At 46.5% G+C, this 14273-nt stretch overlaps 1 protein-coding gene across 1 annotated transcript in view; it reads left to right on the top strand.

Moving 5' to 3' along the window:
• The window catches only part of LOC144773376 (cell adhesion molecule CEACAM5-like), a 248210-nt gene that overhangs the window by 212117 nt on the left and 21820 nt on the right, over positions 1 to 14273 (top strand). Inside the window, exon 7 of the mRNA XM_078658346.1 lies at positions 9821 to 9898. Coding sequence (XP_078514472.1) covers positions 9821 to 9898 — 78 coding nt within the window. The remainder of the gene's footprint in view (positions 1 to 9820; positions 9899 to 14273) is intronic.

The raw sequence follows: 14273 nt of genomic DNA, 5'->3' as shown, positions 1-14273 counted from the left end.
GAAGTGGCTGCTGGCAAATGGCTTTGATGTTCTTGTCTTGCTTTGTGCGAGGTGTAGGTGGAGCGAATTGCTGTGCACGCGCCTGGCTCTCACATGAACTGTATGAGTTTTGAAATCAGTTTACTATATTCTCGCCCAAAAAAATGCTTACGCATTGCTTCAGCGAGACCTAAAAACAGAAAGAGGGAGCTAAAATAAGAAAGAAAGAAAAAAATCTATAAACAAACTAACAAAGTACGAAATGGAACCAAAAAATTGGGCAAAAAAAAGAACAAAGGAATATTCGAAAGAAAACGAAATGAAGAAAAACACAAATGAAGCAAGCTTAGTATTAGAGTATCTGCAACAAAAACAGTGCACTGAGCAATCTACAAAAAAAATCAAATCTGTGAACCAGTAGGTTACTGCTGTGCAAGCTCTACGTTAGTCAATGGTGGGAAAACGTGTGATTAGATTGGACACAGAGCACGCCAGCACATGCATAATCAACAAGATTTATGTTGCTACTATGATATACTAGATTTCGCTGGGTACACAATGATGTCTGAAGGAAGACCCTGAGCCCCGTATGATATTTGAAGCTCGTGATCAACATAGTAAGCCAGAACATATATACTATTATACTTTTCCATGTTTACAATTTCTATGGGTCAGATTTAACGGATGTATGACATTACAACGCATGCATTTACCATGCATGCCTTTACAACGCGGTTTTTACAACGCATGCCTTTACAACGCATAGTGCTTTGGGGCGCTGGATAGTGAATTGTTTAATTTACTATTCCAACTCCAGTCCCCGTGGATAGTAGGGAAGGTGTTGGATAGTAAATTAAACCTATTCCCTATCCTAGAGCGGCCCCAGCGCAATGCGTTGTAATGGTTTGCGTTGTAAAAGTTGCGTCATAAAGGCACTGCGTGGTAAAAGTTGCGTTGTAAAGGATGTTTCCCGATTAAACATATAAAAGTACCAATAGACTTGCAGACTCCGCTCCTCGTCACTCCCTTGCCTCCCTATTTATGGCATCCACGAGAATTTTCCATTTCTTGCACTTCCCCTTCTGATATAATATGTAATTAGTCATGTGAATTTGATACATGCTGGACAGCTAACTACATGGCACTTTGACAACCCAGACCGTTTTTAACATTGTGCACAATGATTTCTCGAGCAGGTGTATAATGTTGTTACTATAAAAATGAGAATGGGCGCATAATTGCATTTGCTCCCACCAGCAGTTCTAGAAACATCACAACAGTAAACTGAACAGATGGCACTGGCAGATATGCGCTATACGAACGCTGCTTACAAAACATAACTGTACACATTTTAGTACGAAAAAGTCAGCCCTTTAATCTAAAATGACTGACACTCATCTCCTGAAAGTAGTGAATGAGCAGACTCACAGCTGGTGCGAAGTCCTCAAACAGCGGTCTTCATGAAAGCAGAGTAATAACATTCTACTATACAAACAACTGCACCAGTGAACCAAATTATACCACACTCCTACCCCCACGACCCGCCAATTACGGTGTTGTTGCAATTGGTTAACGCTAAGGTACCAACTGCGTGATCTAAACTCAGAGTTCGAGGCCGGAACTTCGGCAGAGCTTTCAACGGTGGGTTAATATACAAAAGAACATAAATGAGAGAAAGAAAAAGAAAAAAATCAAGAGAAAAATAAATAAGATGAGCAAAGACGGAGAAGACAGACAAAATATGCTGCGACAAATGGAATAAAAAATTCAACGTCACTGAGTTACGTACAGTAAATTGAAAGAACGAATAATTAAAAAAAAAATGTCATATGGGGAAATTCACAATGGGAGAAGGAGCATTCCTTTGAAGACTGATGCGGTGGCCGGGGTAGCGGCAGCCTTTCTTTGAAGTCTGATGCGGTGGCCGGGGGAGCGGCAGCCTTTCTTTGAAGTCAGATGCGGTGGCCGGGGGAGCGGCAGCCTTTCTTTGAAGACTGATGTGGTGGGCGGGGGAGCGGCAGCTTTGAAGTCGCTCGGGGAGCAAATGGCAAGCGTGCGCACGGAGCACATGCACTGTGCGTAATCCGCCTGCCAAAGCCCTCTTGGTAAGCTTTCCTGGTGCACCTCTATATTTCTCGACGGCTGCAATGTGCAAGCGCATTGGCAGGTCGAGACCTAAAAAAGACACTCTCAGATACACACATCATAGACAAGCACACAGCCAACATGCCAACGAAAGACTCGCAAACGCCACCCAGGATACACGAAACTCCGACTTGAGTGCACACAATATCAATATAGCAGTGATACGTATTCAGATGCACACACAACTGGTACTCAATTACGCAAACCATGCATGGGCACAGTGCACACCGGATGCACACGTTTGGATCAGATCAAGGAAGCGCATTCAAACGCACATAAAAGTACCTAACAGAAGCACACACAATAGCTACACAGAAATAATAAAGATTGATACACATGACATATAAAGTATACACATGAAACAAACGAACAGGAAGGACACGTAGAACATGAAATCATATCAAGTGTAAACAAATGGGACCACACCACTGAGACACCAAATGTACCTACTTCCAATACGTGCAGTTCACATAAGAATTTAAAATACTCATGTTTAGCGACCTCCCCATGACAGGCAGACAGCAGGCACATACGAAATCCTGAAGTGGCAAAAGTCAGGGGTATTCGGCAAACACCCTTGTCTCGCGAGAAGAAAGTGCGTCTCGTTTATGTGTTGTTGGACTGCAAGAAGAAAGTGTTGTGTTTTTGCAGCAAAAACCGGTCCGATGATAAAGAGGACGCTTAGGCTCGAAAACACATAGGCATGTACGCAGTTCCGTGTGACACAGACACAAGTATAAACAGAGAAAACAGATTCTCCAGCAAACTGTATAAAGGAACAGGCTGTGACAGTGATACCACAAGGACACAAAGACACCCGTGGACACAGGCCCTTCATCCATGGTCTAGTCTCGGACAGGTAACTCAGCGGGTGCAGCCCCTGTCCCAGAGTGCTGTGTGCACGGTGTAGGCCCCAGGTCAGTTGGCGCACCTCAGGGGCGGATCTACCATGGTGAGCTCACTCGCCTCATCCCAACAGGCAGAATGTTACTAGGCGGCCAGACATCGCCCAGCTGGGGAGCGTGGTCAAGGTGAGGCCAGACTGCCGCAGACTGGACTGTGTGTATAGAGTACACAGCGGGCGCATGCCGTTGTAGCGCTGCAATCCGCACATTCAACGGTTTCCCGCGTGAACCAATAGCAGCAACGTGACAGGCCGCATTCAAAGTGACAGGCCGCATTTATTACACGCCAGCCACGCAACGAGATGAGCGGCCCTTCTCTGGGGTCTGTTTCTCTCGGGCTGGCTACATTTTAATGCCTTTCACTCGGGCCTCTCCGTAGGTGTGAGGCAGATCACACTCCTGGGACAACAATACGTGCTTTAGGTTGGGATTGGAGGTTTAGCAGAGCTATGTGTGGGTCACCCAAAGAAGAGGGGGGAGCTCCGGGTCGGGGCGGGGGTGCATGAGAAGAGCTGCGGGAGGGTCCCATGACTGGATAAGCAGGGAGTGCTGATGGTCGGGACTGGGGTGCATGAGAAGAGCTGCGGGTGGGTCCCATGACTGGATAAGCAAGGGCTGCTGCTGGTCGGGACGGAGCTGTGGCAGGTGACCCTGCGGGAGTAGCGTGTGGGGCTGTGGCCGGAGAGTGAGATGCAGTCTCAGAGCTGTGAGTGGGTCACGCTCCTGGAATATACCACGGAGGCAGACGGGGACACTCCTACTCACTCCACCTGTCTCTTGATCTTTCTCTCTATAAGCGTGGGGATTATGAGACCCATTTGTGGCTAAAGATAGCCAGGGGTAGGCCATCCTCTAGGGACCCCCCAGAGCGGCTCTGCTGAGGAATGAACACGTAACCCCGATGGAGACTGGAATCCTTCGTCTTGCTGACGGAGCTCAGTGCTGCGAGGCACCGGGGCCTCTTCAAGGCCCGTTACTTCATCCCACGGTTCGCCTGACCCACTTCACCCAGCCGTTCTCTAAGGGGCTGGTGTGCGCACAGGCAAGAGGCGCGGGTTCAGCCATTGTCGTCATGCGTCGGTGCCAGCCCTGTGCCAGGCAGACGGGCTGACAGCTCAATGTCAACAGGAGGAGACAAGACAGGTGTGCAGAGAGGGCAGAGGGGGGCAGAGGCGAGGGAGGAGGCTGGCGAGGAGGAGTCGGGGCCTAGAGGGGGCCCGTGAGAGGCCTTAAAATGTCAGAGAGAACCAGACCCTGCATCTCAGTGCGTGGCCGGCACGTAATAAATGCGGCCTGACACGTTGTTGCTATTGTTTCACGTGGGAAACCGTTGAATGCGGGGATTAAAAATTAGGAAGGCAGAAGAATGACATAAATCCGCTGTGTACTCTACACACACAGTTCAGTCTGCGACAGCCACTACTTTGTCTTGTATATTTAATTGTATAACCTGAAAGAGGTTCCTCGGTCCATGGAAGCTGCGTTTATTCTAGTGTAAGGAGCTCGGACCCAGTCCGAGTGTGGAAGCCCTCAACTCAAGGCATGCATGACCAGTGCAGGTGCCACGGGCACTAATGCAAGCAAGACAAGCTGAGGATCGCCGGGCGCGAAACAGCGCGGTGGGAGCGCACGAGACGACACGCAGTCGCCGTGCGCATGCACATCAGCTGTAGCGACGCAAGCTGAACATTGCCGGAGAAGACACGCCCGACCTCTGAGTCTGCCTGCTGCCCAGACTGACCCTCTGCGGAGGGAGAGGGACACGCGGAAAGAGCCCGGTGAGTGGGGGGGGGTAAGTGGGGGAGGGTGGGTGGCAGAGAGGGCGGGGATGTGTGTGTGTGTGCGTGTGTGCCTGTGTTTGTGTGTGCGCGCGCGTCTGTGTGTGTGAACAGCATGCCATCTCTTGTCTCACTGTAAGCAGTGAAACTGAATGCTGGTTTGCCTGCGGGACAGAAGATGTGCGCGCGCGTGTGCCTGTACGTGCGTGTCCACGGTCCGAATCGCCGCGCGTGCCCCGGTCTGTCTCCCTTGAGAGCAAACTCCACAGCAATAGGTCTCGAGCGAGACCTAAAAAGGATTATATAGCGCTGGCTAGAACCGGAGGTATCAGAGCGCCACAACAGAGGAACATTGCGTTACAAGTTACATCAGTTACAATAGTGTAGTAAGGTACAGTAAATAAACAATGAGGTTCAGAGAATTTGTAGGAAAGGAGGGGAAGAAGAAGCCATAACAGGGAGATGCAATTTTTCTCTGACAGCTGTAGAAATGCAAACATTTCGGGCAATAACCAGTTCTGGACTGCGGGATAGCCAACTTTCTCCCAGGTATATTACCCTTATAGTGGGCACGAACGCTGTGGACCATCAACAACACCTGGCTGGATCAATCAGGGGTGATTTTATAATGAACATTTGTCTCTCTTGTTTCTTGGATTACCGTTGGGCATTCCTTTATACTTGTGGTCACATTTAAGATCCTGGATGACACTGGCCATGGGTAACAAAGCGTGACCTACATTCTGATGGAAACTCACTGGCTCCACTTGTAAGTCAGCACTATCTTCAAAGCCAGCAGCATCATAACAAGCACCCATGCATATCTCGATAACATGCGCTCCGTCTCTGGTAACTCTCGGCACATCCGCAGCTAGGGCACCATCATACCTGCTGCTCTCCCTGGCTGGATTAATTAGTGTTGACCAGAGCTCCCCCAGTACCACGGTGTAATGCGCATGATACCAGTCTCAACTTAAGGATGCAGAGCTGGCGCAGACGTGGAGACAACTGCGCACCGCACACCATTTAATTAAAAAAGAAAAAGAAAAGGTGAGATGCCACTGCTAGCGATTCTGTGTCACAGTTTAATGGCCTGGTAAAAGCTCTTCATGAAAATTCGGTGCCATGTCTTCCTCCAGCCATAATGCAGTTATGAAAAGTAAGTCAGGTTCTGTGTCTATCAATAGGTTGAATATTGGGAACTTATCTTTTAATTAAAATTACCATTTATAAGTAGGCAGTCTAAAGCATTTTTTTAGAGGTGGTGTGAGTTTGTGCTGTAGTAGAGTGAGTTTTGTCCTTTGAAGATGTGGGCGGTGTGCTGTTGGTGTTAACTGTAGGAGAACAGAGAAAGTGTTGTTCTTGTTTATCATTATCTTGCTCCAAAAGGACTAGAAGACATGTTTGGGTCTGTATGTGTGGGTGGAGGTGAGTCTCATTGAGACTGAGGGGTTGGACTGTGGAGTTCTATCTGAAAGGTAGACTGTTTGTTCCATAGACATGGGGATGTGAGGTTATGAGCAGTTGTGGAGTTCTTTTCTTCTGCGTATGTTGAGGTGGAAGGTGTACGGGATAGGGATGGTTGTGGCACATGGCGGCCATGTTTTATGGCTCAGAATACAGCACAGGCAGATAGATAAATGAGTAAGTGCTGTGGTGTGTAAGTGCATTGAGTGATTACTGTATTCTTTGCATGGAGAGTGTGAGGTAGAGATGGGTTTCAATGTTTTATTTATGTTGATATTCTGAGCAGAGCGGATGCTTGTAAGTATGTTGGGATGATTGGGTGTTTTCAATGTGTGAGATTTTGTTTAGATGCATTTTGTGTGTTTATGGTTTTGTGGGGTAGTGACTTCAGGTGTGGGTTTTGAGTGTGATGGACTGGTGATGTGTATATGTTGATGGAGAAGGGATTGAGTGTGAGAGTATAGTCTCTGTGTAGTGTGAGAGTGGGTAAGCAGGGGGTTTTGAGAGACAGTTGTAGGCTGAGTAAGGAATGATTTTGCCTTCTTGGTGGAAGGGAGTGTTGAAAGAGTGTTGTCTTTGATCCTGTGTGAGGGGAGGGTTGTGTGGTGAAGTGGTATGATTGAAGGTTGAAGAAAGGGTTGAGAGGGGTGGCAAGAGCAATGTTAGCCATAGACAGAGGGTAGTGGAAGGATTTTATATGGAAAGGGTGGGAGTTTGTGAGATTTGAGGTGTGTGTTTTGTGGGTTATTAGTATATAAGTAAAATAAACATTTGGTTGTGTTGCAGTATAGCGTTGTGGTTTGTGTAGGTGTATCTGAATGTAGGGGTAGACGGGTATGAAGGAGTGAATTATAAAACTGGGTAGTGTTTGTTGAGTGAGTAGAGGGCGCATTTGCCTTGTTTTTTGTTAGCAAGAGGTATATGTTTGTTGTGAGCTTGTTTGATTGCTTATGTTTGTTTTTTGAGAAGTGGTTGTAGATTGTGAAATGGGCAGCATCCCTGGCCCTCAGCCCTTCCTGACCCAAACAGGCAATCGCCCTTGTTCTCTCTGCACTTAGACTCGACGTCCAGGCTGAGCCATCCTAGTGGGAAGGTTTGTAAAGGCTGGTGATGAGGTTAAGTGACCCTGCCCCAGCCGGTTAGGCTCAGCTTCATATCCAGCCAAGTGCCTGCCCAGCAACCATCTAAAGACTGTCCCTGGAGGGGGGGGGGGTCAGCTTTCTAATCCACAAGCTGTCTGGGAGAGCAGGTGGTGTGGTGGTTGGGGTTGCCTGTTTACTATAAGTGTGCGGGGAATCTAAGAGTAGAGGGACTTTTGTGCCTATAACTCTATCACAGCAATAAGGGACACGACCACTCCTAGCTCCGGTCCGTGCCGTCAACCGCGAGCGCTGACGTCACCATTTATTTACACGCCCTGGTCTGCGCCCGGCCCAGGGAGTTGAAGTTGCAACATTGTATAGTACGAACCGTGTGGCTCACTACATCTGGGATGAGGGAAATGGAGGAGAACAGACTGTGTCAGCTGCAGTAAATGTCAGCCAGCGGCAGGCAGACCACACAAATTCCAAACGTTTACAATCAACACAAGTATAATTTGTCACCACAGTCGCCGCTATATCACTCTAAAAATGCACTTTGATTACAGTCTAAGGCAGTGGTTCCCAAACTGTGCGCCGTGGCTCCCTGCGGAGCCGCCAAACCTAGCCAGGAGAGCCGCGTACCAAGCACTTTAATGCATTTAATGTTGAAGGGTCTGTTGGCTTCAGTTAAACTAATTAGCCTTAAACGCATAATGTCAATGATTTGTAAGTCACATGCCTAAAGCTGTAAACTTAGTGCTTAATTGATGGCATGTCGAGGGAGGTGACCTCAATATTTCCCTGGATCCCCATGCTCCAACACTCCCATAGTAGGCAGAAGATGCCCGATGTATTTTGTTAGACTCGTTCATAGTTTCTTTTTTTTCCAAATGCATTTTACACCAATGCAAGTTATCAGAAAAGTACAGTTGTCCTGTCTATTAAACACATTAAGTATTATTGAGTATTGACACTTGTAATTGAACCATAGGTACATCGAGTACATAATTCTTTCAGTGCACACACATTTCCAGCCAGGCCTGCTCTCTCCTTGAGCACAGGAAAGTAAAGCACCATATATAGCATAATGCCAACATTTGGAAGCAAGAAAGAGAGGCGTTTAAAAAACAAACAAAAAAAACAAATCAGAGGAATTTATTTGGCTTCCATTGATTTGGAGGCAATTTTAGGGAGAAGACAGCAAAAATAAAGCTGTTTGTGGTTTAAAAAATCGTGATTATAAGACCTTCATCAGTTTCATCCCAATTATTTTCAGGGAGAAAAATGCAAGTGCTCCTAAGGCCGGGATTAAATCCCCCCCACCCTCCCAAAAAAAGTAAAAGTGGGGAGCAACGGGCAACAGCAAATGAGTCAAGGGAGCCGCAAGTCGAAAAAGTTTGGGAACCACTCGTCTAAGGAGTGCACAGCTATTGGTCTGATGAGCACAACTCAAGTAGTCAGAAGTCGTCCATGAGTGGTAAAAGGGGAAGCAAGCAGAGGGAAGCAGAGGCTGTTGAAAAGGGGAAAGCACAGAAAAGAATGCCAGCATTAAATCGAGTATGTTTTGGGGCGGGGGGCAGTTCCAGATCACAAAGGGACAAGTGCAAAGGGAGATAAAGGGGGAGAAAAATACGGGGTGCAGAGTAGTGGATAAAGAGAGGAAACTGGCTGTATGGAGGGACAGGAAGGGGCTTTAACGGACGAGCCACCACTGCAAGAGATGGCTGTTTTCCATGTCCAAGGCCCTACCCATATGCGGTATTACCGCACTTTCTGAGTTTCATAGGGAAATATTTATCACATAAAACCTGGTTGAGTGTGTCCTCGCAAATTAGCACAGAGTGGGGGACTTCCAGGCAGAACTGCTGCGGGAATGATTTTGGCGGGAATTCCTCATTCCGCACGAGCACCCTTGGCATTGTGGTATTATAATACCACACCCTGCAATCTCAGAATTCCTGCATGCGGTCCAGCATCAGGGCTCCGTGACTCCCAGAGTGAGGTCTGAACCGGCTAAGTAGGGATCCCCCCATATACCTGTTCCCAGGGCTTTAAGTGGGGCGGGTCTGAGCACCGGCAGTTATTTTCAGGGGGCCTCGAAACGGGTCGCTATTGGGCTCTATTTTCGGGCTTTGCAAAGGTAGTCCGTTTTCTTTTTTTTAAATTGGACTGCAGTGAGAGCATGCTCTCTGCTGGGAAGTGGAGACGTCATGCCAGGTGAGCCGCGTTGTAGGGGAAGGGAAATCCTTTAAAGAGATAATTGGAGGGGATTTTCTTAAGCCCACTATGCTAGTAATCTTGATTTAGACCACGCCCCTACTTGGATAGGCCACACCCCTTTAAGAGGTTTGCCCCGTCCCTTTTAGAGCACCCCTAGTTTTTTTCCCACTTAAAGCCCTGCCTGTTCCATCTCCCAAGAGTCCATAAGATGTCTTTATATGACCAGGATATGTTTGTTTTACAGAGACCACTACCGCCATCACCACAGACGTCACAGCGACCATGACAACTAAACCCACTGAGAACAGCACAGCCTACGCAGGTAAATATACCAAAGAACAAGGGTGTTGGGCTCCAGCTCATAATAAGGGGGCTGGGGCAAAGCTATCTGAATATATGCAAATCTATTAGGAAGTATATGCACAGTCTGGTGTAAATCTATCTGGGTGTATGCACAGTCTGGTGTAAATCTATCTGGGTGTATGCAGAGTCTGGTGTAAATCTATCTGGGTGTATGCACAGTCCGGTGTAAATCTATCTGAATGTATGCACAGTCTGGTGTAAATCTATCTGGGTGTATGTACTGTCTGGTGTAAATCTATCTGGGTGTATGCACAGTCTGGTGTAAATCTATCTGGGTGTATGCACAGTCTGGTGTAAATCTATCTGGGTGTATGCACAGTCCGGTGTAAATCTATCTGAATGTATGCACAGTCTGGTGTAAATCTATCTGGGTGTATGTACTGTCTGGTGTAAATCTATCTGGGTGTATGCACAGTCTGGTCTAAATCTATCTGGGTGTATGCACAGTCTGGTGTAAATCTATCTGGGTGTATGCACGGTCTGGTGTAAATCTATCTGAATGCATGCACAGTCTGGTGTGAATCTATCTGGGTGTATGCACAGTCTGGTGTAAATCTATCCAGATGTATGCACAGTCTGGTGTAAATCTATCCAGATGTATGCACAGTCTGGTGTAAATCTATCTGGGTGTATGCACAGTCTGGGGTAAATCTATCTGGCTGTGTGCACAGTCTGGTGTAAATCTATCTGAATGCATGCACAGTCTGGTGTAAATCTATCTGGGTGTATGCACAGTCTGGGGTAAATCTATCTGGCTGTGTGCACAGTCTGGTGTAAATCTATCTGAATGCATGCACAGTCTGGTGTAAATCTATCTGGGTGTATGTACAGTATGGTGTAAATCTATCTGGGTGTATGCACAGTCTGGGGTAAATCTATCTGGCTGTGTGCACAGTCTGGTGTAAATCTATCTGAATGCATGCACAGTCTGGTGTAAATCTATCTGAATGCATGCACAGTCTGGTGTAAATCTATCTGGGTGTATGCACAGTCTGGGGTAAATCTATCTGGCTGTGTGCACAGTCTGGTGTAAATCTATCTGAATGCATGCACAGTCTGGTGTAAATCTATCTGGGTGTATGCACAGTCTGGTGTAAATCTATCCAGATGTATGCACAGTCTGGTGTAAATCTATCTGGGTGTATGTACAGTCTGGTGTAAATCTATCTGGGTGTATGTACAGTCTGGTGTAAATCTATCTGAATGCATGCATGGTCTGGTGTAAATCTATCTGGGTGTATGTACAGTCCGGTGTAAATCTATCTGGGTGTATGCACAGTCTGGGGTAAATCTATCTGGCTGTGTGCACAGTCTGGTGTAAATCTATCTGAATGCATGCACAGTCTGGTGTAAATCTATCTGGGTGTATGCACAGTCTGGTGTAAATCTATCTGGGTGTATGCACAGTCTGGGGTAAATCTATCTGGCTGTGTGCACAGTCTGGTGTAAATCTATCTGAATGCATGCACAGTCTGGTGTAAATCTATCTGGGTGTATGCACAGTCTGGGGTAAATCTATCTGAATGCATGCACAGTCTGGTGTAAATCTATCTGAATGCATGCACAGTCTGGTGTAAATCTATCTGGGTGTATGCACAGTCTGGGGTAAATCTATCTGGCTGTGTGCACAGTCTGGTGTAAATCTATCTGAATGCATGCACAGTCTGGTGTAAATCTATCTGGGTGTATGTACAGTATGGTGTAAATCTATCTGGGTGTATGCACAGTCTGGAGTAAATCTATCTGGGTGTATGCACGGTCTGGTGTAAATCTATCTGGGTGTATGCACTGTCTGGAGTAAATCTATCTGGGTGTATGTACAGTCTGGTGTAAATCTATCTGGGTGTATGCACAGTCTGGTGTAAATCTATCTGGGTGTATGTACAGTATGGTGTAAATCTATCTGGGTGTATGCACAGTCTGGAGTAAATCTATCTGGGTGTATGCACAGTCTGGTGTAAATCTATCTGGGTGTATGCACAGTCTGGAGTAAATCTATCTGGGTGTATGTACAGTCTGGTGTAAATCTATCTGGGTGTATGCACAGTCTGGTGTAAATCTATCTGGGTGTATGTACAGTATGGTGTAAATCTATCTGAATGCATGCACAGTCTGGAGTAAATCTATCTGGGTGTATGCACTGTCTGGAGTAAATCTATCTGGGTGTATGTACAGTCTGGTGTAAATCTATCTGGGTGTATGCACAGTCTGGTGTAAATCTATCTGGGTGTATGTACAGTATGGTGTAAATCTATCTGGGTGTATGCACAGTCTGGAGTAAATCTATCTGGGTGTATGCACGGTCTGGTGTAAATCTATCTGGGTGTGTGCACAGTCTGGAGTAAATCTATCTGGGTGTATGCACAGTCTGGAGTAAATCTATCTGGGTGTATGCACGGTCTGGTGTAAATCTATCTGGGTGTATGCACAGTCTGGAGTAAATCTATCTGGGTGTATGCACAGTCTGGAGTAAATCTATCCAGATGCATGCACGGTCTGGTGTAAATCTATCTGGGTGGTTGCACAATCCGGTGTAAATCTATGTGGCTGTGTGTACAGTCTGGTGTAAATCTAGCTGGGTGGGTGTGTAGCCTGGTGTAAATTTATCTGGCTGTATGCACAGTCTGGTGTAAATCTATCCAGGTCTATACACAGTCTATGGTAAATCTAGCTGGGTGTGTGCACAGTCTGGTTTAAATCTGTCTGGATGTATGCACCATGTGGTATCAATCCATCTGTATGCATGCAGTCTAGATCAAACCTATCTGGTTGTATGCACATTCTGGTGTAAAATGATCTAATTGTTTGCAAAGTCTGGTCCACACTGTGTTATGAAGCTATAAGGAGGACTCTCTGGTATCCATAGATGTACGTACTGGGTATGAGGTTCTGTGGATGTATGCACAGTGAGGCGTCTCTGGATGTATGCACAGTCAGGTGTCTCTGGATGAATGCACGGTCGGATGTAAAATACTCTGGATGTTTGCACAGTTATGGCTAAATTCCTCAGTATGTTTGCACCTGCGTGTGGTGTGTATTCTTCAGGATGGAGAAAAGCACTTAGGAAGTATGCACTGTTGGGTTCAATGCACTCTTGGTGCCCACACACTGAAGGGTAAAGCCCTCTGAGATGTGTGCACACTGGTGCAAAACACCTTGAATAAAGGCACAGTCTGGTGTAAAACTCTCCTGTGTGTGCACAATCTGCCGTCTCGTGTGTATGAACACACGCTGTCTGGTGTTTTACCCCATAGCATCATTTATATGTTGGTGGTACATATACTATATCGCGATGGCGACGGAGTATACAAACCGCCGTGATAATGGTGAGCCTGCCCGATTGCGATGCGGGCGAACCATAGCGTTGATAGGTTTGGCTACGGTGGTGACTACTCCATTACCGCAATACCCAGATCTCTCCGATGGCCGGATGGAGTAAGGGCAGTTGGGAAAATGTCTATACTTCCGCCCACCCAATTAGGATGGGTGGACACATAGCCATGTTTTACTGTCCGTCACCACCAGGCAAACCCTGGCGGTGAGGGACATTAAAATGGTAATAATGCTCCCCTCACAATAGGAAGTGATGAGAGTGGAGCATTAGATTTTTTATTTTCACAAAGAAAATCCTGTTTGGGGATTTTCTTTTTGGAGAAAAAAATATCTGTTTGGTCATGCTGATGCAACCCCATACAGAGGGCCCGATTCACAGAACTAACTTAAGACAAAATCCTAAACTTACTACCATTTTGGTATTCACAGAAGGCACTTACTCATTTTGGTATTCACAGAAGGCACTTACTCATTTCGGTATTCTCAGAAGGCACTTACTCATTTTGGTATTCACAGAAGTTAGGGCTACTAACTTTAGGACTCCTAAATGCCTTCAGTGAATACCGAAATGAGAAAGTGCCTTCTGTGAATACCGAAATGAGTAAGTGCCTTCTGTGAATACCGAAATGAGTAAGTGCCCTCTGTGAATACCAAAATGAGTAAGTGCCTTTTGTGAATACCAAAATGAGTAAGTGCCTTCTGTGAATACCGAAATGAGTAAGTGCCCTCTGTGAATACCAAAATGAGTAAGTGCCTTCTGTGAATACCAAAATGATAGTAAATGTAGGATTTTGTCTTAAGTTAGTTCTCTGAATCGGGCCCAAAATCGCTGTGCTGGTGTTTACTGCGGTGAGCAGCCATCACAACGCGGGCAGTACCACGCGCTGCCATTTCGATGCTGCTTTCACAATGCAAGTCGTTTCAACGACTTGCGCTGGAGGGCGCTGTTGGAAAAGGAATAGTTTAATTTTCTATTCCAACACCTTCCCTACTGTAACGTG

The sequence above is a fragment of the Lissotriton helveticus genome, chromosome 8 (assembly GCF_964261635.1).
Source record: "Lissotriton helveticus chromosome 8, aLisHel1.1, whole genome shotgun sequence".
NCBI classification, from domain to species: domain Eukaryota; kingdom Metazoa; phylum Chordata; class Amphibia; order Caudata; family Salamandridae; genus Lissotriton; species Lissotriton helveticus.
Note: the sequence above shows the minus strand (reverse complement) of the source record. Positions and strands in the feature narration are given on the sequence as shown.